Here is a 27,539-nt window from a genome sequence, read left to right as displayed (position 1 = left end):
CTATGTTGTTTCATTTTTACTGTAGAACCTTATTATTAATTTTACAATTACATGCCTATCTGCACTACTATATTTATTTACGATTTAGCAACAGCGGCTATTTACACAGGCCATACCCAGATAATGCATAATGCAGTACATAGAAAGATATGTGCACTTTAGTTTCTGGCATTTCTGGCATACCGCCGCCCATGGACACCCCATGGGCGGCGGTATCACTTAACATCAGGTGAGCCTCCTGCCCGTTTGCCTCCTGTTCTATAAAAAAAAATTGCTCATACTGACGTGCTCTTAGGCTGTAAGCATCTGCTCGAGGATGTTCATGCACCGCCACCTTCTTAACCTTCTTCACCTTCTTAAAGCCGAAGCCCTCGCCACGAATATAGTCTAGTCGAGGCTGCACGAGCTGTAATCCACATTGGATTTATTTAGTGGCTCGCTACATCTACAATAAGATGGACGTGATCAATGAATTTTAATTTTTAACATCTGTATAAACAAAAGTGGAAATGGTCGGAGCAGAAAAGTGTAAATAATATACTACATATGTATATATTGAAAATAATAGAACAACAGAGTGTTTCCCCTTAATATAGACTGATGTAATGTTATTGGACATGGATTCTTATGTTAATAAATAAACAAGGGTAGACTTAAATTACTTATGAGTCTTGAGTAAGACTAGATCTAGACTAGATAGGAAACACTGAAAATATATAGAAAATGAATAACGGCTTAATGTAGAAAGCTGCTAATATTTTTATATTTTTCGAGGATATCTCCTTTCCTCTCTACACAGTGGAACCACTAAGAAAAACAGTGGGCCTATTCTTCCTTAAAGGAGAATTTCTATGGAATCTATGGTGTTCTCTTCTATTGTATTTTCCTACGCTTCCCCCGTATCTTCAGGGCTCGTAAAGCGAATACCTCGAATTTTATCTTCAGTTCTATAGGGGATAAATGAAGTCGTAGGGTGCCAGGTCAGGACTGTATGGCGAATGACTCATTTTCTCGACTTTCTACAACAGTACGTTTTGCGGAGTACTCTGAAGCATTGTCGTGATGAAGGAGGATCCTGCTTCGTAGGCGCTGATCTAGAATTGTTTCCAAGATTGATATAACAGTGGTAACTGTCCTTCCATGTTCTAGCACGACTGTCGCGATGAGGCAATCATCTTTTTCCTTGACTTCTTCCTTTCTTTACCTTTTTGGCCGATCCTCGAAAGGGAAGCAAGTCTTTTGGTTTCGGGTTCGTAGCAATATATCCAGCTTTCAATTTTTAGCAACTGTAACGATGTCAACAAAGCATTTGAGTCACCGCCGTTGAACTTATCTAATATTTGGCGACACCAGACCATGCGAAGGTATCAGTAATACCGTCGTCGGTTAAAGTATAGGGAATCCATCTGGTATAAAGCTTCTTGACGCCTAAATGTTCGTGTACCATTATTTGAATTTGACTCATACCAATGCCTAGCCTTGCCCGTATCTGCTAATAGGTTACTCTCCTATCTTTCTCTATAGCACTAATGTTATCTTCAGTAGTCATGGAAGTCCCTCACGCGGATCATCATTGAGATGGCTAGGTCCACGCTTAAACTCGTTAAACCAATTGTAAATAGTGGCACGGGATGGAGCTTCATTTAAAAAATGCTAATCGCAGCCTATCAAAGGTTTGTGGTTGAGTAAGCCCGCAACAAAAGTCATAATAAATCATTGACCGTAAATTTTCTCGCGTTAGGTTCATTTTCGCGTGTAACAGGAGTTTTAGATTTGCGGCCAATTATACATATTATATACTACATTAGGTTACTAAAGGTGCTAAAATTTCAATTCAAAAAAGTTTAGTTATGTTTCTAACTGGCCAGTTCGAAACATTTTCAGTGTTACCCACGTGATATCCAATGAGAGGTGTTGCTTTTTTAGCGATGAGAAATTTAATTGTAGTGAATATAGTGAGTTTTGAATAGATTAACATTTCAGAATGAATAAGAAAATTAAACGTTGTTAATTGATTTGTTATTTTCTTATTTGAACCTTATAAGTAGCATTATATACTTATAGTATGTATTACAGTTAAGTTACAATCACTTTTGTGATTAAATTAATCTGTCAAAACTTCGGCAAAAGTAATATTTTGTGCTAATCTATTTGACTACAGAACTTGTCACTTTATTCACGTGATTTTCTACACAACTTGTATATCTTCATATTACGCGAGTTGTTAATAAAACCGTGTTAAAAATATAGATTAATAACAGTAAAATAAATTTTGATTTCTATTTGTATTATACAAACTGTACTAATAAACAACTACGACTCTAAATCAATGCAAAGTTAGCAATTTATGGCAAAAGAGAATAAAACCTATAACACATTGCAAAGGTATCGGGTCAGTGGTCAGGGAAATTGAGGTCGTGTGCATATTGTTGACTGCCTTTTATGTGCAGCGGTTACGACAATATCAGAAACACTTTTAATTTTAATATTATTTTGAATGACCGAACGACCCAAGTACATCCTTAGTATATTTATGAATTGCGCGTCTAGTATGGCAACTTATATGCGAATCGATACTGTGCTAATAGATTGAGAAAAGGAAAAGAGATAAAGAGGTCAGGACACACTCTTTTTTTTAAAGATGGAGTGATTTCAATTGTTTCAATCCACCTAATTATTAAGCACTTGTTTATATGTGACTACTTTTTATTGACTTGATTATTTTTACCCTTAAATAAAAAACAATCACAATCTTCCTGCGATGTACTATATGTTAAAAATATTTTGATTCTCCTATAGCTCGAGTTTCATAATGCAAGTTGCACTATAAAAAGCAAATATAACATCGTTAAGAAATCCAGACCACCTTATCTAATGGTATGATTAGGGTTGTCTAAATGTATTATTATAATAACAATAGCAAAAGTAAGTTTTTACAATAAATTAATTTGATCAGTATTAAAGAAAACAATTTATGTCAGAGCTTCAGTCTATTTAAGCATATGTACGAGAATGTGTCTTTTTCATTGACAGCTTTTCTATACGCATACAACGTTCTAAATCCCGAAGAAATGAAGTTGCAATAGCGCGATTCGTGGGTGTAATCTCCAATAACAATATTACTAAAAACTAAATTATTTCTTTCAAAAGCAAGTAGATAGGATTATCTACTTATTATAAGATTAGATTCTTCTTATAAGCATAGTTCATTCATTAGATAGCACTTCTACAGGTATTTCTGCTGTATTATAGTTCAGTTTAGAGACACCAAAAAGGAGACCGTTTTCATGATGAAACACAACCCTATCTCGGCACATATTATCGCTTTTATCAACGTAATTAAAGCTCGGAGAAAAGTTAAACAATAAGTTGCGGCGTACTTTCTACGCCTAGTATTAAGGTCACTATGTTAGGTTTGAATAGTGCACCTTTCGTCACAAGTCAATGACCGTGCGCACATGTCAGTTTTATCTTCTAATGAAAATACGAAAACATCTACACATAATTGATGTTAGTCTCACTAAAAGTCGACAATGGCTTACCAATTCGTCTAAGTTTGATCTTGAAATATTTGCGCAAGTTTGGGGAAGGTTTAAGCGATAGAAAGTATTAATAATAAAAACACTAAAAACTATAATTTCTATTACTAGGTCTCATATTTATGAATTCAGAAATTTGTGTTTCATATCTGTAGGTCCGAGGACCGAGCTCAGATCTCTGTCTTTTTCAATAAAATATTGTACTAAGATCGTAAAATACAAAGTTCACTGGATGTTCTGGTCTACTAATAAAAATACGAGAAAAACTTTTTATAATTCCCTATAAATAGTATTTGCGCGTTTAATTATAAGTAAAGCATTGTTTCACGTAATATGTATTTATATCATTATAATTGTTCAAGAATAAAAAGGCAAGGTAAAAGTATAACAACATCCAATATATTTAAGTGGAGTCTCATCGATCCAGTATTACCCATTTTCGGTAACACGAGAAGGTTCAGCGATATGGTGAGATACGAAAAATTATTTAGACGTACTTTATACCTCAAAAACAATAATTTTGTCCTTATCACTTCTGTTTTACTTTGCCAATAAATGAAGGAGAAAGGATATTATTTAACGCCGTCACCTTTATCGGTTTTCTCACAAGTTTTCCTTCACGATACGAGCGAGTTAACTGCGCACATAGACAGAAAAGTTCATAAATGGACAGCCGGGATCCAAAACTACGATTTTAGTGTTAAGAGTACGCTAAAGCTACTAGGCCAACACGGCTCTACTTAATATAACAATATATAAAAAACAAGCAACATACGAGGAATGCATAATGTCTTCAAGTGAACCCAAAATAAACTTAGCAACAAACTTAAAAACAACTTTAATTTTTTGTAATTTATGTAAAATAATCTTATATAAGTTGAAACTATTACTAGTAACACAATAACTAATAATAAAGACAGTTACTTTTATTACTTTAATTGGAACATTCAACAACAATAATTGGTAATCATATCAATATTATGGCTATAACCTGTTAATACCATAACAACCGCACAATTTGACAATTGATTCTCTTCGCATGACAATAGCGAGAAGAATTTTTCAAAGTAGCTTATATATTCAATGTCATTTTTGTTGTATAACATTTTTTGTCAGCATTCAATGCGTTAATCTTTTGGACAATTATTTCGGTTCATGGCCACACCGGTGATCATCACATAACATGAAGCCTCTAGCCGGTGGCAGTGTGACCATTTGCGGCAGACTACTGTTATTTCGGCAGATGTGGCTATTCATAACAAATTCATAATAAAATGTTTTATAAAAGTATATATTAGAGATTGTTTTATAATATACATATAAGATGTTTTCTTTTTTGAAATCTTCAAATAAGTACCCAATTCCTTATAGTAATAAATTAGCATTAAAATATATTATATCTTTCATAAATTATAACCATATTCTTATTTCAGTAAGATTTGGTAAATTATTTTTCCTAGATGGTCGCCCGAGCCGGTTTCTTCGCCAGTTCGCGCTTAAAACCTCCGTGGAGTGGCACGTTTTCCGCGCTTTCCATAGATAATATAACAGTGTTCCCGCGTAAAGGTATTAATTTGTGGAGTGTTGTTAATCTGTTATTTGTTTCAGTTCACGTTATTTTATTCTGTTTTGTTATATTTAACAACACGTGGATGTTTACACTGACTTATAAGTTACCACATTAACCGTTTCCGTTCATTACAATTCCTACTTACTTAACTAACTTTAGGCGCGGCATTTTGCCTTGAAAAATATACCAACTTATCTACTTAATCCACTACCAAGTAGGTAATAAAAGTTGTTTATGTTAATATTAAAATACGTCATCTAATTATATCGTGGATATAAATATGTTCTCAAAAGAATAAATTAACCCAAAATGTACGCATTATTGTAATAATAAAATATGTAATGAATAATTTTACAGACGTTAAGCTTACGATTCAGTTCACAGATATTTAAATAGCAAATATGATATTATAAACTACACACAAACACAATTTACAACTTAGATACAATTTTGAATACCTTGTATGTATATATACTCAGCTGTCACACCAAAAAATACGAGACGTAAGTGCTACGAATATTTTTTTTTAAAGTGGAAACTTCTCATAGGAAATACACCATTGAATATTTTTTATTTATATGATGACTCATATGCAGATCGCTGAAATAATATAAAATATATTGGTTACATAGCTAAAATACATTGGCACATTTGAGTATACAATATACTTTTACAAAATCACCATCTTTTTAAAAGATTCTGATGTTGATTAATAATCACAAAACAAAATTCATACAATGCCAATTTGATTTATTAATGTGTAATTCTGAGTTCTTATTATCAGAAATAGATTAATAAATATATCATCATCATATCCTTATCATGATCCCGTATAAACGTTTGTTTTATTTTTCGAAAAAAAAAATACATTTTGTGTATATGTATTTATATTTCTTATACAAATTTCAATTTCTGGTCGACTTTTTTAAAGAGAGCACGGAGTAGGCACATTTCTGTGTTTATTTAACAGTCTGCACAAAAAAGAACCAGCGTGCCAGTTATGCGTATTAGTTAAGTATGAAGAGTTTATAGTAACCAGAGTTACCCATGTTAATATTGCTATGAGCCATTACTGGTTCATGCCCAAATTTTATATATCTTACGTTATTCGTGAGACTATTCACGCTGTAAAACCTGTCATACATATAAGACTATAACGAGGGCCTAGTGTTAGCACTCCAGCGACATCAATCGACGGTTTTCTTTTCGTAAAGACTCACGTGAAACAGATCGGTACCTAGAGAAAACCTATTGTCATGGTAATCATCATGACCTCTGATTATGTAACGATACAAGAATCTATCCAATTATTACCTACATAGAACTTATAAATATTATTTGGTTTCAGAACAATGCGGTGGTATATATTCAGTGCATTAGCACTGATTAGTGTCGTATGCGGCCAAGAAATTCCAGAGACATGCCTGTCTGTTGACCCGGAACCGTACCTGCTGTTTGGAACGAAGACAGCGTACACCTTCTCCAACAGAGGCGTGCCTGTGGTCCGGTCGCATGAGGTTCCTGGTAAGTAGAGTAGCAAGGGTTCTTCCTAACTGATAAAGGCTTGTAGAAATGGCTAATTATGGTGTATCTGAGCGTATTTCTTCCTAGATTTCGTTTAAATAAGAGCCGTGCATATGTACATTTAGTTTACAGCTATATTTTTGTTAAATATATCAATTCTAACTCAAGCGCATATACCTAGGCACGATTAAGACGATAATATTGGAATTATGTACGTTCATACTAACGTGCATATTTCGTAAATAACTTCTGACACGGTAAAATTTAAATTAGATATGTAAAGATCTTAAATATATAAATATTTAACAACTGCTTAAAGTTAAGTTCTCGGACTCTCGTTAGGTTCAGATGATTCGTCATCTGTCTACTAGTGTTATAATTTAATAAAAAACCTTTGTAAGATCTTGATTGCAAGTATTTGCATCTACGAGTATATGGTTAAAGCAAGATAAAAACTACTAAATAAATTACTATTTGCTTTTCTGGTAGCTAGTAGTTACTTTACCATGGTAATAGTAAATATTATCCCCTATGTAATTTACGCATTTTACATTATATATGTGAAAACTGTGTTTATTTTAATCGTAGGGTGTAACAAGGGTATTCAAGTAAACTGCTTGACTTTCCTTACTTAATGCCTGCAATTAGATGCTACTACGAGCGACGTGTCAAAAAGAATAACTCACGATAAGCAAAAATAATGGCGATTTGAGTCAGCCATTTAATTATACAAAAGAGAATACACGAATACAATTCCCAGGCATTCCAAGTGAAATGTATGTCGCATTTTGTCGTCGCATCTGTACACGAATCTGTGCCATGTCTATCTAATTGTAGAGTTTCCTCAGTAAAATTTACGGGACATAAATAAAAGGTGTAAACCGTGTCAGTACATTGATGATGTAATAACCTGTTTACTTCGCATATTGTGAATTTAAAATGGTTTCATCGCGTGTCATGTTGAATAAACAACTTCAATCTCTGAATACAAGCATTTAGTTTACGAATTGATTATGTATGTAATCACTAATGCTAGTACTGGTAAAGATTTCTTGACGAGGAAAGCGGTATCTTAGGGTAAGAATCGGAGGACTAGTGCCGTCTGTGTAGTGTGAGTCTTATATGATGCACTTGTCATATGGAGCTTAATTCAGCGATTTGGGCTCCATATGAAATTTAGTATAAAGTGATGTTGAAGCGGGTACAAAATAAATTTTTGAGGCATGTATTTTAGGATGTACTTTTTATTCTTGGTTCTGTCGGCAACGACTGCAGAGAACTCGCGCTCGTGATGTTTTTAATAAAGTTGTTTCATGGCAAGAACAGTAATTCGGCAGTACCTACTTCAGTACATAGCTTAAATTATAGCCATAGCCTGATGGGTACGTCAAAAAGTCATCCTCCGCCGTTACTTCATGTGTACACAGCTAGGACTAACCTTCTGCAAAGGGCACATATTATTCGGTGAATTAATTTACTTAACAAGATACATAGGGACCCTTTTCATTGTCCGATGAGTGAGCCGGTAAAAGTAAATTACTTGTACTTTTTATTATGTAATGTCATATGTTTGTTTTTTTGTGTTTCGTCTGTCAAGTATTACTTATTGTTCATTCTTGTCATTTTAGAGTCACCTGTTAAGGCAGGGGTGCTTTTACAAATAAATTTATGACGACCATGAGTGAATGTTGAGTAATTTTTTGACATACATACAAAACTCGACAGCGCGGCGCATAGCGGTACACAAGGCTGGTCACATAGTGCACCGCTATTTTTGTTTAACTGAACTTTAAATTTAACAAATCAAGCCCAATTTGAAAGAAAGCCGAAACCTTCCCATATAGCGTAAAGATATTACAGAAATTCTTGAAATAATATTTTAGCTGATAACAAACACATTGCGTGCTTGTGTATATGTACACTTTTTGAGGGTTGGAGGCTTTTAAAGAATCGAAAAATGATGTTCCACGTTCTAAGATCATCAAAACTATCTAATAGATTCACGTTATAATAATTAGTAAGGTTAATTATAGCAGCAGTCAACGCTGTCATATAACGGAAGAGTGTTTTTGATTATCTATATTAATTTATGTTGGAACTATTCCAAACTAATTTATTAAAATAGGCCCTTAGGTTTTCAATTACGATTCGGATAATCTATGGTTATATCAATCGATAAATTATAACCTATTATTATGTATATTATATTATATTTTTAACGCTTAAATATTAAGTAAATATTATGGGCCGGTTATTACTTACTTTGCAGTGCATTTGTTGATATCCCTAAATATAAAGGACCGAAACTTATATAGCAAAAATATGAAAATTAGCCTCAGTCAATGGCGAGGTACTATTTGTGAATTCTACACAGAGATATTGCACAGTAATAAAATGATACATTTTAGAAAGATATAATGTAAAAAATATATAAACTGTAGATTTATATTCTGTAATTTTTTTGTATGTAAGTATATATAAAACCTATTTTATAAAAAATATCTATCACATCGAACAGCCGGATATGCGGTTACTATACCTAGTTATTGTAAACACGTTTATCAATTTCCATACTGCATAATGATGACATAACATAACTGGATTGAAAACAAAACGGCATTTTAGTCGTGACATTTTATGCGCGGACGCATCGAAAAGATTTATATACATAAATAAATTTAGGTCTTCATTTAATTAGCAAAAAGGAAATATAAGAGAAACATTTAGGTAATAACTGTTTTGATACCCCATTAGATTATGCATCGCGGTCCAACTTCGTTAATTAAATACAATAACTTGATGCTAAATATTCTAGTATAAATAAGATAGATTAGTTAACTATTCGGACGTAATTAGAATAACATTAATTTTTTATGTTACAAGAAGCAGACGAGCAGGAGGCTCACCTAATATTAAGAGACACCGCCGCCCATGGACATGCCGGAAGACTCGCAAGCGCGCTGCCGGCCTTAAATCTTTTCTTCGGACGTGTTCATTTAAAAAGTTAACCGTTACAAATACGTGAAACAATGGTGTATGCAGAAATGTCCATACGAAACGATTATTATTCAATTCTTGTTTAATTGGTACGCCTTCTTTGGAAATGACATTACACAACTCGGAAAGGACAGGAGTTTCCGTGTTGGAATGTAAGAAAATTATTTAATCTTTTGCAATATAGGGCTATTAATTTAATTGCAAAACAAATGAATCTTTGTATTTTTTATAGAATCTTTATATGGATTATATAATTTTATTATGGATTCTTGGAAAGAAGATTTGTTGTTTTATACACAAATGTAAATTTACTGAAAAATAACGATGTTGAAGAGGGTACCAAAAATATTCTAAATCGACGCGGCCGAAGCTTAGCTTGTAGTTCATAATGGTACAGAAGGCTAGCTACCCATGTAGCGACACAATCTCACAATCTTCGGCTACAACTCAGTACTCTTCATAGCCTGACACGCGCTAACAGAGTTATTCCACCTATTTAAAAATATATAACTTCTTGACCTAAGCGGCCTTCAAGCGTCCCTTTATGTTGTACTTTACATAGGGGTGTGTCACTATATAATGTCGCCACTAGCTACAGTGCAAATTGAAGCGTTCATTATATATGTAGGTAATTCGGTTCATTCTTATATGATGACAAAATAGATAAGTTTTATACTGTTCACCTGTTATACCAAACATATGGAAGCCTTTATTAGATATCGTATATTGAATAATAATTAAATATGTACGTTTGTACGCAAAATATAAGCAATAATATATTTACATTATTTATTGCGTATAATAATTGACTCATGGCGTTATCCGTATACAACTAGCAAAATTAAAACACAAAGACTCAGAGGATAAAGCTTTTGTAACATTAAATGATAATTTTATTTCCTTAGATAAGTTAGTTGCAAGGCTTGGTGATTCACTGTAGAAAATTCACATGCATACATATTTTCATATTTTTTCTTAGACGTAAAAATCAATTACCTTTGCAATTTACAAACTGAATCAAAACTTATATACTGTTTATTTTATGAGTTTTCAATTTCTGGATAAAGACTTATTGTTATTTCTTGAAATTGTGACGTAATTGATTGTTATTAGAATCCTATCCTATCTTATCGAAGATTATATTATTAATACAAGAATCTTAATAGATGGAATCATTTATAAAATAGGCACTGACAGTTTCTACTAACATTTATACCTTGTTCTTTCTTCTAAATATTAATAAGCCTGCAATACATAGTAGTGATAGAAATTACCGAACAGTTTTTCATGAAACTTTGCTGCCGTTTTAGATACATACGCTACGAACAGCTCATTATCCTACCCAACAAAAATGCTTTGTCTATAATCTCTTCCACTTCACTAAAAGAATGACAAAATTTAAAAGTATAAAGAGGCGATATAAAAATCGATTCAAGTAATGACAAGCCATGTAGAAAGCTGCGCTGGCTGCACAAAGCTTTCATTAAGGGAGGCCGTGAAAGCTTAGCCCAAGGTTCCGATGTGACCTATATCACAGAATCTATACTTAACATACGTACTGTTATAAAACGGAAGATAACGTCTGTACTCTGTACGTTGAATTATAGAATGCCTCATACATGGATCTCCTAGTTACGACAAGTATCTTATAAGCAACTGGTTTAGAATAATATTATCTTATTTATTTTAAGTGAGAGCCAATGGCTTCAACGTGAGATTTATCCCTGATGTTTTAGTTTTATTCCCCGGCTGTGCACCTATGGATTTTATGTGTTCACACTTAACACTTGCTCGTACGGTGAAGTAAACCATCTTGAGAAAACCGACTTGTCCTAGACCAAAAATGTCGACGACGTGTTGATTTAAAACAGATTCGGAAATCTTTTTTTATTTATTTTAAATTGAGAATTTTTATAGAATATTTAGAAGTAACTTTACGAATATTTTAGTTACACTAAGGCTGATATAGTAAATTTATTATTATGGTTGTCAACTAGACTAGAGCTTTCGGTAAATGAACGAATGAACGAATTTTTTTGTCTTAGTTGTGTAAATAACAATACTGTTTTGGCTAGTATATACAAAAATTACTTTATGTGATAAATGTGTATGTTTTAGTTTACTCTTGGAGTTTGGACGAAGGTTTGGGCGTTAAAGCGTTTTTATTGAGGTACACAAGATCGCCCACCCTTGTATACTTTAGGCGATCATTGCTTTTAACTTGGGATAATAAGATGTACTATTTTATTTTTTTATTTATTCACACTTTGTTGCTAGAAAGAAACACAAATAACACAATACATATAAATTACAAGGGATGCAACGGGCGGCCTTATCGCTAACAAGCAGCAGGCAACCCTAGTAAGAAAAGAAAACAATAAATAAAAAAATGATGAGTGCAAGAAGTGCATAACCAGAAGTTATATAAAAAACAAAATATATTTATATTAATTTACAGAACCTTAATCTAGAGAAAATAAAAAAAACAATACTAATAACTAACCAAAACTACTATGTTAATCGTTACTCACGATGAAATGGGTACATATGAATAAGTAAAATTGATATCAAAGGTACTCAGTCTTTTAATATATTTAAGAAGCGTTTCTCTTTGCCTATTTTATCTTAACTTATCTTATATTAACTATTTTAAATTTTCAGTGTTAGTTCAGTTTTAGTTAGTATATACTTTTAGGTTTTTTTGGTTAATTTATGCCCTTTTTGCAATTTGTCTGGAAGAAATTGCTTGTTAGCGAAAAAGCCGATGGAAGTGTAATTAATAAATAAATGAGAAAACAGCGTTTAACATATTTGACAGCTCTCTCATCCGGGGCCTCTACAAAGGTTAATTGTCAGTCTACGAAATCTCTTCTTGTAATGCCCAATCCCACTTGACCCCCATTCAGGATTGCGTTTGCTCTCAATTTTGCCTATCATTATGGTCTGCAAACCGTTACGGATGCGGCCATATCATGATACGTAAATACCACAAATAAAGGACAAATACAGTATTATCTATTTGGAATTCAATACATATATATAACTATCTTTATAATCAAGCATTGTTACGCATGGTCAATATTACACGAGAAACCACTTTACAGAATTAAAACGCTATTTCAATTCCTAAAAATATGCTCTAAAATTTATATTAAGTTATTAATTAATAGTCATTAATTAATAACATTTTTCCTTTGTTCATATGATATAGATACGTATTACATACACAAGACAGTATAATTTGTTCTCTGTCATTAAACATGAACAATATATTATGTACATATACTTTAAATAACTGCTTATGCATTTTCAAAAAAATTCTATTAAAACATTTTTTTAACTTTTTCCACTAAAGCTCCTACCAACATATAATACCAACTCTTAAATTATATATTAAGCCACTTGCACTGTTCACAGAAATCGACTATTTTAATCGTGTTCACTATTTACGCATTATTTTCTAGTCTAGACATACTAATAGTCTGGAATTTTAACATACATTAGTTATGCTTATAATTAATATTACTGTCACTCATTAGTCCTAATAAACGAGAATTTAGCGGCTAATGTAATTAGTGTTAGGACAACCGTCTGAAAGTAACAAATTGCACGCAACGTCGGTAACTAGGAGCAAGGCCGGCTGACTCATCCGGTGAGCCCATTATGAGGTCACTTAAGCAGCCCTAATAGCCCTAAATATATATGAACAAGTTTTAGCCCTTGAAATGTGTGCATTGGCTGTAATTAACAGATAAAAGCTTCATCTTTTAGTTATGCGAGAAACTGCTTACAATTGAAAGACTATTTTATTTTATTTCATTGCCCCATTGTGACTATGATGTACAATCAATGCTATGAACTAAGTATTAAATTTACTTCTCTATTATTATTTATTTTATTTTTCGTAAGCCGCAGATCGCATGTCTTGAACATATTTACAAAACCATAAAAGCATGATAACGATTTGCAAATTGCGATTTACCAGGAAAATTTTTAATATTTTCACCACCAACATTTTAGCCTATACGATGTCAAGCCAATTATATTATTTTCTAAAACTAGCGATCCAACCCTGCTTTATGTGGCTGGCTTAATTCAAACTGGTGGGTCTTTTTTATTCACTCCATTGTTGAGGTATCCTCGGCATCACTTCTGCTGCCCTAGTTCCAGCATTAGTTCGTAGTAGTAGACTCTTCGTCTTACTATAAAATATGCAAGACTATTTCAATTTTATGTATAAACTTAGGTACTAATTCTAAATTGTACTAAAAAGCCCTTGAAAAATTAATTAGACACGTTTGAGATTAACGTTATCAAAAAAATTATAATTTTAGGACTTTTCATATCATCTATCAAAAGTTAATGTTGCTGGTTACAACCATATTATGGAATTTACATGTAATAAGCGTTCTCTACAGCACATACTTTTATTTTCCATGGTAAGGTCGACTGAGTCATATGTCTTGGGCATTTTCACATTAGCATTTGGAAAATTGCCAAGAAAATTTAAACGTTTGCTTAAACGTGACGTAAAAGGCATTATTAACGGCTCGATGCATTTAAAATATATTTGCAAGACTTTGTGCGATACCCACATTATTTATTGCCCATTGACTATGAAGGTTGAATTACAATATTGGTTAGATATAAAAAGTATGTCAATGTAAAGGTTACAATTGATAACACATAAATACATTTGTTATCTGTGCACACCTTTGTAAAAGAAAATTTCAGAGTCATACACAAAAACTTGATAATTATTGAGATCGCGAACTTTAATTGTCTTTGGTATGCAAAAGCAACAGATAACGACGGTAGCCGCCATTTTGTTACATTGCAATATCAATTGCTTACGCGCCGATTTATAATCTGTATTAAATGTATTTATACCAATTCATGATTTGGATACACAAGATTATGCATGAATAAAATTAAAATAAACCCTAAATCCGCCATCTTAGCATAGCATTCCCCAGACAATTAGCTTTGTATGTCCTTATGACCGTTAAGATTTACATTTTCATATGAATTGAAAACACCTGTTTAAACTGTCTTACAAAAATATATAATTATTTTTTTTTGGTTTGAATCTTCTGGTATGAAAATATAAAACATAACAGATAAAGATTATAAAAAGCTCATAATCTTTTCTAAGTACTCAACGAAAAAATCATTATTTTCTAGTGTCTTTTAAATCAGTCTTCAATCTTCATATTGCCAACTCCTTTCGTCTATAATTATGCTGTACGCTTAATATGTTGTAGTATTTTAAACCAATGTATTCTGGTATTGTGTCACGGTATTTTTAGAAACATTTTACTTAGGTTCAAAACCATTTTCCGTTTCTAGGTTGTCAACCCGCAGCAATTTGGTTGCTGAATCGGCACGGATCACACAACCCTGAAGCAGACGAATTATCTGAACTACAGAAGCTAATAGATTTCAAGAACAACGTCATATCCAATTACAGGAACGGAAATTTTAGAAATACAAATGTAAGTATTTATTTAATAAGCTTACGGTCTATTATGCCCGTTTATTAACATAAATCCGTTTTAATAACAACACAATTGGTTCTAACCAGAAGTGAAAAGGTTTTACATTGCCCTTTGCTACCTTAATTCACCAAAAAATTTCTTTGCACCCGTAAGGGTGATTTATTAATAATAATAATACGCGATGATTGACGACTCTGGATGCGGTTGTTAAGAGCTGGTGCTAGACTTTATGTAGAGTTAAGACATAAATAAGTAGTAATTAAAATGGCGTCTTTTTGTGAACTTAATTTATTAATACTTAATTTACACCATAGTAGTACCCCCTTTTAGAAAAGTGAGATTTTAAATGCTAAGGGTACAAAAAGAAATTCTCCAGCGCTGAGAGAAAGAAACAGTACAATAATAACTCGGTAATAAACTAAACTTTCATAATTATGACTATAGTAAAAATCAAAGTCAAGACAAAAAAACAAGTCGAAGTGGAATCAATCAAAATCTTTAAACGTGATTTCCCAAATGTCTTATTTTTGGAACTATTAATATATTACGAGAGTGCGTCAAGACACCAAAAAATAAAATATAAAAAGTAAAAATACAGTTGCAAAGGTAAAGTTATTATAAAAACTTGCTTGGATAGCAACAAATAAATAGGTCAACATAGAATGATACATTTTTAAAACGCTCGACATTCGATAGAAAACATAATGATTTTACAAAAATTATAAAACTCTATATTGGTATTCGAACAAGAGAAATACTTTCAGCGTTACCAAACCATTCGTTAACGCTTTCGTGACCGTCAAATGTCATTTCATGTCACATAATTTATTTTCATTTTGCTCAGACCATTTTTTAGGCACTAAGTTTTCTTACCTTTTCCTAGAGGCGGAGGTATATATTATACCTACCTAACCTCCCGCCTCCACATAGACAATGGATATACATAATTTAAATATAGACATAGATGATTAGATCACAATGTAAAGACTTAAGTGACGTAAGAAAATTAACACTCAAAGAGAACTAAAGAATCCTTTGTTAAATACTTCATTTATTAGCATACTTATCTTGATGGCTTCATAGTTAAGTTTAGATCAATCAATTCTTATCATTAGTAACTTCGAAAATCTATGCCTGCTTCAATTAATAACAATAATTTTAATTTACCATTTTGATAGTCATTGCAACACATATTAAGCGGTATTACTCCGGCTTACATAATAAAATATAATTTAGGTATGATATAAAATCCTTTTTTTATTCATTTGTCCTTCCTACACTATTATATTTAGAGCACCGGTGTGTAATATAAAACTAAAGACGAAACGACATGAAATTCATTTGATTGTTATTAGTTGTTTTGTTGTTATATCTTATGACCATCCCATTAGTCTCATTTCATCACAGGATATGAGTTCGGCAGAAAGAGACGAAGGTACTTTAGATTAAATACTGTAATTATACTGATATTTTTATAATGTTTAAAGAACTTTATTTCTCATTACAAAACAGAAATATTTTATTTACATGAGAAACTTAATATTAATATGTATATATTATATACGAGCGAGATACACGTCGCCATTAGCCTTAACAATTTTAGTCAGCTATGTTCATTCTAACATGCATCTTTAATGCCTTTTTGAATTTGTCAAACACTCCAATATTACGAATTTGAGATGGTAATTGGTTAAATAATTGCACACCTTCATACCTAATAGATTTCTTCAAATAATTTGTACGCGGCTTCGGTAAGATAAGCAAACTCGCTCGACGAGTATTGCGTGTCGTTGTGTGTTTGATTTTTTTAAACGACAAGCAACTATGGATTGAGTTATTTAAATTTTTTTTTATTAAGATACAGGTGCTATATACATACAGTTGTTTAATTGTCATAATTTTGGTTTCTTGGTAGATTTTATTAGTCGGTGTTAAAAAATTGTATCTAAATAATGATTTTATTAATTTATTTTGTAGTGTTTGTAAGTTAGAAATTATTTTTTTACATGCCGTACCCCATATTTCAATTAGATATATGAAATGTGGCTTGACTAAACAATTATAAATTAAATGACGTACGGATTGAGGAATACATTTTGATATTGACCAAAAACTGCCTATAAGTGATTTTAGTTTGGTAATTATGTGTGATATATGAAAGTTCCACTTTAAATAAGTATCTATTCTAAGACCCAGATATTTTTCCCATTTTTTGTTAGTGATTTCAACGTCTTGAACTTTTAACGGTTGAAACATAGGAATGATTTTATTTTTTGCTCTGAATATTACATAAGATGTTTTTGAGATATTTATGGTTAGCAGATTTTGTTGAAACCAAGAATATAGAGAATTTAGGTCTGACTGAGCTCGAGCAATTTTATCACTAATCATTACATACGATTTTTTATTTAAAAGAGGATAACGAACTCTTTATCTTTATTTTGTCTTTCCAGCAACGCATGTGTGCGGCTGACGTGAACCTCTTAGAGCAATGGACATGGAACTCTCGGCAGAACGCGACATACGCTGGTGACTTGACCACGGACGGTTACATGTCAACGCAGCAACTTGCCCAAGCATGGAAATCCAAGTACCCTGGACTATTCACTGATAACCGTTATGATTACTTGGTAAGTCGTGAACATATACCTATAGTACCTAGACCGGTATAACATCTACGCTGATTTGAATCTTCTATATTTTTCGATCTTTCTCGAGTCCCATCATTAATAACTTATTACCTCAATACACTGCCACTCAGAAATTATCAAAACATAGTTTTACTTCGAGGCTCATTAAACATTTTTTTCAGTTCAAATATGTTAACGACCAACGATCTAGTACTACATTCCGTGCGTTTACTGAGGGACTGTTTAGGGACCAGGCTGAAGGAATGGATGTTCCCAAAGAGACCGACGAGAAATTACTTCGGGTAATTATGTATTGTCTGTTTAAAAGCATTATATTAATATTAATTTTTATAAATTATTTAATGGAAAATAAATAAATAAATAAATATTATTTCAAAACTAGTCCATATAGAAACCAACAATTTTAAAAGATATATCTCTAAGATACAAATACGTAGTATGAAAGCCCTATAATTTTACATCTTATGAAACCTTGGCTTTTTATAACAGAATTGGTTTTTTTACCATGGTTACGTTTCAATTCATGTTACTACTCATGGTCTCCGGCCCATCTTTTATAAGCCCGCGTGTCAATTTTTGCCAGTACAAAACCCCTGTTCAAAATTACAATTTAGTCCATTTGATACCCGCTATTGGAACATTGAGGGTTATATAAGACTTACTATATATGTAACAGATAAAAGGTTCAGGTCTATATAAATTTTGTACGTCGTTTTAGCCTTACAAATTCTGCCCAGCGTGGACGAGAGATGTCGAAGAAAACAATGAAACGCTAGCACAACTTAGAACATTTGAATCTAAGCAAGAATATAAAGAGGTAACCATTGTTATACGTATATATATTGTATGTATCTTTAAAAATCCTCAATTTTTACTGAAAACATGTTTTCTTTTCAGATGATAACTAACATCTCATTGAGACTTGGTTTTACCTACGATATAAGTCTTGCGACAGTTTTAAGCATGTACGAAATGTGTCGTTACAACAAGGCGTGGGAAATCGAAAAAATATCGCCCTGGTGTTCTGTAAGTTTAAATTATTTACGCTTCATGACTATCGTTTTATTGTTATTATACTAATTCTAGTAATAAATAGAGCCAAACAACGTAAAAGGCCAGCAATGCATTTACGATGAGCAAAGTGTCTATGGGTTATAGCGCCAAACATTAGGTGAGACATCGGCTCGTTTTTTTATACGGGTAGACGTTTGGTTACAATCCCACCTCATTTAAAGTGAGATTTGGCTTATTGGAGGGTCTGTCCCGAAGATCTCTACTTAACCTGCTTAAATGAAGGCGATTGGCCAATTACAATCAAACGAAGTGCACCATTTTTGTTCTGTAGCGATTGACAATATGCCGCTACAAGGGCCCTTTAAGCTTAGAGACACAGTTCTTCCTCAGTTTCGTTTTTAAATTATTAATTCACGCTCAGGATACCGTAAAGTTTAAACGTAACATGTGTGGTTAAATACTATTTTAGGTTTTCACAAAAGAGGATATTAAACGACTTGAGTTTTCGGAAGATTTGGAAACGTATTACAAATACGGATACGGTACTCCGATGAATCAAAAAATTGGTTGCACAGCTGTAAAGGATATGATGGACTTCTTTAAAATTCACTTAGATCAAGGTAATATATATTTAATTCTTAAAAAACTATTTATTTAAAAAATATGAAACTACGGTGCGCGTATATAAACTGGGCAATAAATTTTATACTAATATGTATATTAAAATCAAAATGATTATCAGTAACCCATATTGACATCAGAGGGCGTATTAAAATGTCTTTAAAATATCTATCTCTCTTTTTAAAATATCTTTGTTTATAAATTTTCTGTGCGTGTTCGAAATTAAATTAATTTTACAGAGCTGCACCGAATTTGATGAAAATTTTAAATCTGTTAAGGTTTTTCAAGAGTTTAGAAGTAAAATGTTTTTTCGTGTTTTGGGTCTTTCGGGTCCGCTTTATAGTTATATTAAAAATACATACTTTAATTAAAATGGTTTATAATAAGGGGTTACAATCAGTTATAAAACTTAACACATTTTATCACTTCAGAAACTCCTCAGCAGCCGAAAGCTACAGTCCATTTCACGGAAGCGGAAATGATACTTCTTACTCTGACAGCGCTCGGCGGATTCAGAGATTCAGCTCCCCTTACTGGTGACAATTACCATACACAGACCGCAAGAGAACGACGCTGGAGTTCCTCTAACATGTCCCCATTTAACGCAAACCTGGCTGCCGTGCTTTACAAGTAAGTTTATGTTTTTTTTTTAATTAAGAATTTCAACTTGAGACTCTAAGTCCCGTTTTTTATTTATTTCAGGTGTGTACCAAACAATAACATAAAGATCAGAGAGCCATACCAGGTGTTATTCCTTTCTAACGAGCGCACCCTGTACTTAGAGGGCTGTAATGTTGGCCTTTGCGATTGGAGTCTAGTCAAGAACCGCCTTGGTCTAGTCGCTGATAACTGTGAGCTAAGTTTTTGTAATGGAGCCAATAAAGTTAACTTTATGGGGATTGGCGTTGTTGCCATCTTTGCTTTATGTAGATTTATATTTTGAATATGTGATGTAATTACCGATGTTAGCATTTATTAAAATTTTAATGTTTGTTACTTACTTGTACAGATACGCACTAATGTGGTGCTTTAGCGCATTTGGACCCTTTAAGCCCGAATAATTAATAGTCAAAAATATACGTGAATCTCAAAAGCTATAGGAAACTATAAAATCAATAGCTAAGCTATATCCACCGAAGGCTCGAATGTCCTGTTTTTAGCTAAACTTATTTTTCAGCCCGTCACTTAATTATATTGCTTATTGTCATTTAATGATCATAAACTATGAACGATATTAACTATATGGATTTATATGCTTTATATTTCAAAGATTTTATTTGTTTTCTGCAAAATTTATTAACATTAAGTTTTAAGTGTTAAAGAGTACCTACCTAACGTCTAGGTTATAGAATTTATATTTTGTACTTATTTTTGTAGCATTATTAAAGACCATAGATCATGTAGAGTTTCTGTATAGAGTACAGATAGAGACGATTGTAGACAATTAATCTAGCGGGTACCTTAGTCATTCAATAAAATTTTAGCTAAAATGGTATTAAACCACAGATATAGAGTAGTGTGAGTAGTGATACACCTTTTTTACCTACCTTCCAATTGGATCTATGGTGGTCGAGACAAGTCAGCGTGATCAAGCCAACACGAAAATTTATTTGATTGAATCAAGAAAATTTTGAGCTTTGTATATTGGCATAGAATTGTAAAATTTGCCGCATTATGCCAAATTTATACGTTATTATATTTTTAATGCTTTCGTATAATTATATAAGACTATTTTAGTTAAATTGTTGAATCCCACAAAAGCTTCATGATGTCAAATTAAAAAAAATAATCGTGTGCGATTTTTAAACAAAAATAGTCTAAGCGTTTATAAACGGTTGTTAATGTTTTTTTTATTTTATTTTATCACAATAGTTAACACATTGAAAATAATTGTCTTGCACCAGAGCTTTAAGTGTTAGAAATAAAAATGTTCTCAAAATCTGTGTTTATTTAATTATTGAAACTGTAAAATTGTCATAAGAAAACTAATATAATATTTTATTATTTTGTATTTCGTATAAAATAAAAATATACACTTAAACTTGATAACATACACAATAATAACAATTACACATTTACTTAAGAATTTCTCAGAAAACATCATATTTTTCGTTGAAATAACACTCCAAATGTAACATTGCAAAGGAAGAGTATCATATTTGATAATAACACCCTTATTTCATCAACATTAAGATAGATATACAATTAAATTAATGTTAAATAGGACAGCATTGGCCCAATGTCTAGGCAAGCATTTGCCAGGTGTGTTCGAATGACACAATCAATCCTTGAATTTTTCATGTCTGCATAGTTGTTTCTACAAAGATGTTTCCCAAACATGTAACAAGTATATCATCTGCTGATCATCTACTTGCCACTTAGAAGAAAACAAAGAAATCTATAGCCAAGACCATAAGGCACTGGTTTTAATTCAAGATGAAATGCATGTAAGCAAGGACCAATGATGCTGTGTTTAGCAAGTACGTTAGCCTTCTGTGCTTGTTAACCGAAAACAATTAGATTCAATTGGAGTCACACACAAGACCAGGATTCACACTCAGAGGTGATAAGTGTTATAAGTTAAAAAAAAACAGATTTACATATTTGGGCTACACTTTGTGTGACATACTTTCATAATGTTAGCACATTCTAAAAAAGGCATTTACTAAAGTTTAATGAAATCACATGACTATTTTCCTGAATTGTAGTATTTTATGCTGCATATAACAAAAGCAAAATAAACATTAAACATTTCTATAACATTATTTTTATCTATTAATTGTATCACAAAAATTAATAGAATGTAGATAGAATATTCTATCAACACAACAGAAAGATTAGTAAATAAACATAAAATGTTTGAGAGAGAGATCTTTTTATTTTCTACTAAGCAATTTATTCTTTATGTATACTAAAAAAGTAAATTGTTAATAATGGCCCAATAAATAGGAAGTTCAAAACGCATATTTAAATTAACTTACACATTCAACAGCCATATATTCACACTGATTCCTAAATTGATAACCTACTAGCACTATAGTCACGTATCGGGTCCCCCACTCACATGTCTAGTCCGTTTTCCCACCCCACTAGCAGATTTATTTTTATATCGTTTTCTATCACTTTCCTCTTCACTAACACTATTACACCTCGGTTTTGGACTTAACATTGTATCTGAACTTATAGAATCTCTTTGGGATTTTTTCCTTTGCCTCTTCGGTACACATTCTCCCATTAACATTTCGTTGAACTGCCGCTGTCTGGCTTCCCAGTATAGATTCTGGCGTTGTATTATTTCTGGATATTTAGCTTCGAAAACGAGGTCCGGTGGTAATAAAAGCTCCCAACCGGTGTTGGGATTCAGTTTAGCGACAGACTGAAGTATTCCAAGCACGTCACTTGCTGGCAATCGGACTGCGGCGGTAATCTTTCGCCTGTCCACATATGGGTGTTGAGTGAAAAGATATAGCTGGAAAAAAATCATAATGACCAGGGTTATGTTTTTGGAGAGAGACATGTTCTCTTAAATTTGAATGTTACTATTTACTTTATCATGGATTTCAAATCAAAGTATACTTTTTATAAAATTGTAAATCTTGTTGTCGTAGAAGTAAACCTAAAGTAAGGAAAGATAAACCAACTCAATAAGAATTTGATTAGAAGACAAAGGCCACCAAGAGTATTTAATTAGTATTACATATTAGCTTAAAAGGTATTTATATATATATATATATATATATATACTATACGGATCCGACAGACGTTGTCCTGTCTATACGTCTTTAATTTGAAAATTTCAAACTTTTTTTAATAAGCTAAAACATTCTGGACCATTTTGATGAAAATTATTATTCAAATGTTATGACAATATCTAACGATCCAGCACATGGTCTACAATAACACAATGATTACAAAACTTTTTTTAATTTGATCGCAGCGCTAACTGTCGGGACAGACTAAAATTGAAATTCGAATAATATTTAAAATTTGACAGTGCGATGGTAGCGCCGTCTGTCGGATCCAATGTAAAACATTCCAAAATCAACAACTACTAATTAATTAAAAAAAACATTGTCCAGCGGACAAAATTGTGAATCTAAACCATTCTCGAATCTCCACGAACACACACAAAAAATTTCATCAAAATTGGTCCAGTCGTTTAGGAGGAGTTCAGTCACATACACACGCACACAAGAAATATATATATTAAGATATATATATATATTTACTTTTTAACTTCCCCACTATGTTAAAATACTCACCACATGGTCTCTAGCAGCACAAAGCAGTCTTGGGGGTGCTGGCGTGGCGCGCGGGTATACGTCATGTGATCTCGGCGCCCATAAACCTCTCACACAGCAAGCGGCCCCACCCAGAGCGCCTAAAAGGGCCGCGTCGCCACTTTGAATGCCACTACGGCGTACCGCTTCACGGAGTTCCGTGAATGTCATTAGTTTAGCTGTAAAAAAAAATATTCATATACTCATATATTTATCAAAACTTGCATCACATGAAGTTTTTCGATAATGATAATGATAATATTTATTTGCAAGAATACATTAAAAGGAAGAGTTAAAGGTTTACCATCCAATAGTATCTCCTTAATGACTTCTGGTAATGTTTGTGATTTTTCAGTCTCATGTTCGTCTTCTTCAGCACTTGGAACTAGTTCTTTGATGTAATCCTGTGCCTCTAATGTCAAAGCAGATCCGTCTGATGATGTAGCACTAAACAGCTTCAATCTCTCCAACTATAACAAATTTCATAAATATAATAAGCAATACCCAACACTTATTTGATAAAAAAACCAACAAACATGGAATTATAAAAAAAATAGAATATAATAAAAGCTACTAATATAGTCAAGCTTACCATATGTAAGAATTTTATGAATTCAATATTAGTATGTACTTCAATTTTATGTTGTAAAAAAGTATGGCTAAGATTAAAAAACAATGCTAAGTCGAAATACAATACATTTTTCCCAAACATATTGTTATAAACATACAAACATATAATGTTTTATTTTACTAAAACTAAAAATACCTCAGCCTGATCACTTTTTGAGCTTTTCCACAATGCATCATACCATGGCTCTTCAGCAACCTTTTGGCTAATTGTGTGAAAGGATTTTTCCCTGGCTTTCTTTGCAACTTCAGTCTCTACTCGTGCAAACTTTACTGTCACCTGAAATATGTACATAAATAAATTAAAACTACATTATACAGCTTTTGTAATGTGTGTGTCAGTAATCTGCTTTTGATGTGAGATTCCACACCACAGCACCTCAAAATAACTTAAGTGCATTATAATGGACATAAATTGTTTCAATATTATTTGTGTTAACAAATAAACAACATTATATATAAAAGCAATTGACATGAGTGGTCATTCTGTTAACCCTACTATACTAATTATAAACATGGTATTTTATTTACAAATTTTAAATATATTTCACATATTTAGGACAAATTGAAAAACACATTTATAATATCACCTTGCAGCAAGGTTTTATTATGGTTGAAATCTCATAAAAACTAATTAACCAGTATTCCATTTTATTGTATATCTCACCTGCTGTATTTCCGGTTCCTTTTCTTCATCATCTGACACATCCAATTCATTCTTATCCTGCTTTCTTTTATCTTGTTTGTCACAATATGAATAGGATGGACGTAATTGGACTATACCTATTGTATATACAACAGTATTTGGTAATTAGTACATTAATTAAACATGTAACATTAAAATCATTATTTATAATGCAAAATCTTCCTAAGGATGAATCTCATATAATTGGCATTTAATTTGGATAACAATAATATATTTAATATATTTAACCATGCTTGTTGCATCCAGCCTCCTTAACCAGCTCCAACTTTTAAAATTATTGTTCTAAGGTGGGGACAATTGGCTACCACTTACACAGCAAAAGATCACAGAGCAAAGGCCTAGTTGTTCAATAAGGAACAATGCCAGTTTTCTTGCTATTTTTCCCTACTCAAATAATAAATGTAATGAATGTGACCCACAGCAATATAATTTTAGGGATTGGTGCATGTTGTTGCAGTTGCATCCCAATCATGCAATTTATAGATACAACATAATTTTAACTACACTTTTATAAGTGAGATCATATACTTCTCTTAGTGAAATAAAGCCTATTCAGTGTCACATAGAGTACATGCATAGTTATTATTCCTATGTATAAATATTAAGAAAATTACCTTGGATGGGAGTACAATGCAGCTCCTTATCTTGCAATATTCCAATAGCATAATGTTGTGTATCAACACAAGTAGAACTACTTTCATAAACAATTTTATCCATTATATCAGTCTTAAAATATCTAGATTTTTCACGTTCTTTATCTTTAAGTAATCCCTGCAAATAAGTTAATAGAATTAAGAATATAAGGCACTTATTCTTGGCTTTATTCATTCTTGTCACACCATTTAGTCTTCTCTTTGCTTCTTAGGATTATAGGTTACTGTGAAAAACTGTATCTTTTCAACACTGATGACAAAAAACTAATTTTAACTTAAGGGATATGAGATATCACATTGAAATATAAAATACTCAATGTCAAAAAATTTAGACTTACATGCAGCCCATCGGTATTAACAGCAATTTGTTCACCTTTGGATGAACAATACTTATCGCTGTAAGTATCTAAGCCAATTTCCATTCGTACTAATTTGTTCCGCGGCTTAATAGAAACATTTTCAACTTTTGCATTTGACCAATCCCTATTGGCCGGTCTTACTGGATACTGATAGATATATAGATTCTTTGTCAAAGCTTGGGATAAGAACACTGGTATCTACAACATTAAAAAAATACCATAACATAACCTATTAAAACCAACTAAAAACTACTACCTCAAAATGATTACCTCTTGAACAACAGGATCGTCTTCTTCCATTGCGTAAGTCTTGTAATATCCTACACCATTGCGGTACTCTTCCTTAAATTAAAAATTATATAAAACAAGCTTTTCACCAAACACGAACGTTTTTTGAAATTTTGGGACCTCATTGGAATTCACTATGCAGTAAATAGTAGTAAGTAGTGTACTGTGCACGTACAGTGACAAATGTAATTTTTTTTTTTCGCCCATGGCGCAGGCTATAGTCTTTCGACTATACCGCCTAGTCCTTCGTAGAATTTTTCCACTAATTATATTATATTATAGGTTCATTTATGTCTTTCGTAAATTTCAATTTCTTTTCATATCTATGTTTTAACTTTTAAGTTATGTCAAATCGAAATCATAATCAAGTTGTGTGTTGTTTTGTCAAGTCCGTGCAAATATCATAGTAGTCCTTTCCCATTTGGGATAAATTAATATCATCATCATATTAAAAGGACCTGAATAATAACCTTAAATTTTTTTAAATTACGACTAATTATTACGAGTATTAAAAGATTCGAAGGAATATTTAATTCACAATTTCAACAACCCTCCAAAATGGGTATCGCTCGAGCTCCTATGACGTACCATACTTTTGAATATGTAAACAAACGTCATTCTTAGAAAAGGTTCTTGGGAGATGTTTACAAATTTATATATATTATGTCTATATCTACTCTATACCATCCATCCCTCAAGTTCCTGCTCTTTTTTTAATTAAAGATGTAAATTCTTCATATATGCTAATTTAAAATAAAATGACAGTTCAAAAAAGTGGCATACTATATTTTTGTGACTGAATATTTTATTTTGTTATCTCAGTTTTGTATTTTATTTTCAACTGAAACTTGAAATTTCTACTTGTCAATAATTTTTATATACTTTTAGCAAACGCGTTCCCAACTTATTAGCTTAAATTTAATTTAATCAAAAATACAGTAAGCAAAATGTCTGATATGATAATTAATGGTATGTAAATAATGATCCTAATATTTCTATGATTGAATGACTATGAAAAAATGCTTCACGCTTCTTTCTGAATATAAGGAATTGAGAACGAGAACAGATTTTTGTATTTTACACAAAATGTAACTGAATTGATACGTATTTTAAGATATTAAGACAAAACGAATAAATGCGAAAATACAATCAAATTGTGGATAAATTTATTAAATAATAATAATAAGGTAAAGTATTAAATTTTAATAAAAA

General features: G+C 32.0%; 2 protein-coding genes across 5 annotated transcripts; one reads left to right on the top strand and one right to left on the bottom strand.

The window, feature by feature from the left end:
- The first annotated feature begins 5,008 nt into the window (after nt 1–5,008).
- LOC110997965 (multiple inositol polyphosphate phosphatase 1) lies at nt 5,009–21,355 on the top strand. Of its 4 annotated transcripts, XM_045629265.1 has the most exons (11): nt 5,040–5,105; nt 5,487–5,612; nt 6,458–6,633; nt 14,980–15,125; nt 17,582–17,758; nt 17,941–18,060; nt 18,498–18,596; nt 18,677–18,805; nt 19,263–19,413; nt 19,846–20,044; nt 20,117–21,355. In XM_045629265.1, the coding sequence occupies exons 3-11, from the start codon at nt 6,462–6,464 to the stop codon at nt 20,355–20,357; spliced, it is 1,434 nt and encodes a 477-aa protein (XP_045485221.1). In that variant the 5' UTR covers nt 5,040–5,105; nt 5,487–5,612; nt 6,458–6,461; the 3' UTR covers nt 20,358–21,355. The 4 variants fall into 4 exon arrangements, with proteins under 4 accessions (XP_045485222.1, XP_045485221.1, XP_045485224.1 ...); XM_045629266.1 differs by lacking the exon at nt 5,487–5,612 and having other exon boundaries at nt 5,009–5,105; XM_045629268.1 differs by lacking the exons at nt 5,040–5,105; nt 5,487–5,612 and adding an exon at nt 5,137–5,323.
- A 52-nt stretch (nt 21,356–21,407) lies between these two features.
- On the bottom strand, nt 21,408–26,495 carry LOC111001389 (DNA-directed RNA polymerase III subunit RPC5). The gene is made up of 8 exons (XM_022271278.2): nt 26,310–26,495; nt 26,019–26,237; nt 25,642–25,798; nt 24,989–25,104; nt 24,461–24,601; nt 23,999–24,164; nt 23,677–23,873; nt 21,408–22,883 (listed from the first exon to the last, which is right to left on the bottom strand). Exons 1-8 carry the CDS (start codon nt 26,337–26,339, stop codon nt 22,455–22,457), a joined length of 1,455 nt encoding a protein of 484 aa, XP_022126970.2. The 5' UTR covers nt 26,340–26,495; the 3' UTR covers nt 21,408–22,454.
- Nucleotides 26,496–27,539: the final 1,044 nt, after the last annotated feature.

This window comes from Pieris rapae, chromosome 8 (assembly GCF_905147795.1).
Source record: "Pieris rapae chromosome 8, ilPieRapa1.1, whole genome shotgun sequence".
NCBI classification, from domain to species: Eukaryota; Metazoa; Arthropoda; class Insecta; order Lepidoptera; family Pieridae; genus Pieris; species Pieris rapae.
This window is presented reverse-complemented; position numbering and strand designations above follow the sequence as displayed.

Excerpts from the sequence above, each read along its gene's own strand:
- LOC110997965 (XM_045629266.1), top strand. The coding sequence starts at position 6,462 with ATGCGGTGGTATATATTCAGTGCATTAGCACTGATTAGTGTCGTATGC. Across the intron at positions 17,759-17,940 it reads ATAACCGTTATGATTACTTG|TTCAAATATGTTAACGACCA; the intron begins GTAAGTCGTGAA and ends CATTTTTTTCAG. Across the intron at positions 18,597-18,676 it reads CTAAGCAAGAATATAAAGAG|ATGATAACTAACATCTCATT; the intron begins GTAACCATTGTT and ends TTTTCTTTTCAG.
- LOC111001389 (XM_022271278.2), bottom strand. The coding sequence starts at position 26,339 with ATGGAAGAAGACGATCCTGTTGTTCAAGAG. Across the intron at positions 24,602-24,988 it reads AGGAACCGGAAATACAGCAG|GTGACAGTAAAGTTTGCACG; the intron begins GTGAGATATACA and ends TACATATTTCAG. Across the intron at positions 22,884-23,676 it reads GTGCTGCTAGAGACCATGTG|CTATATCTTTTCACTCAACA; the intron begins GTGAGTATTTTA and ends ATTTTTTTCCAG.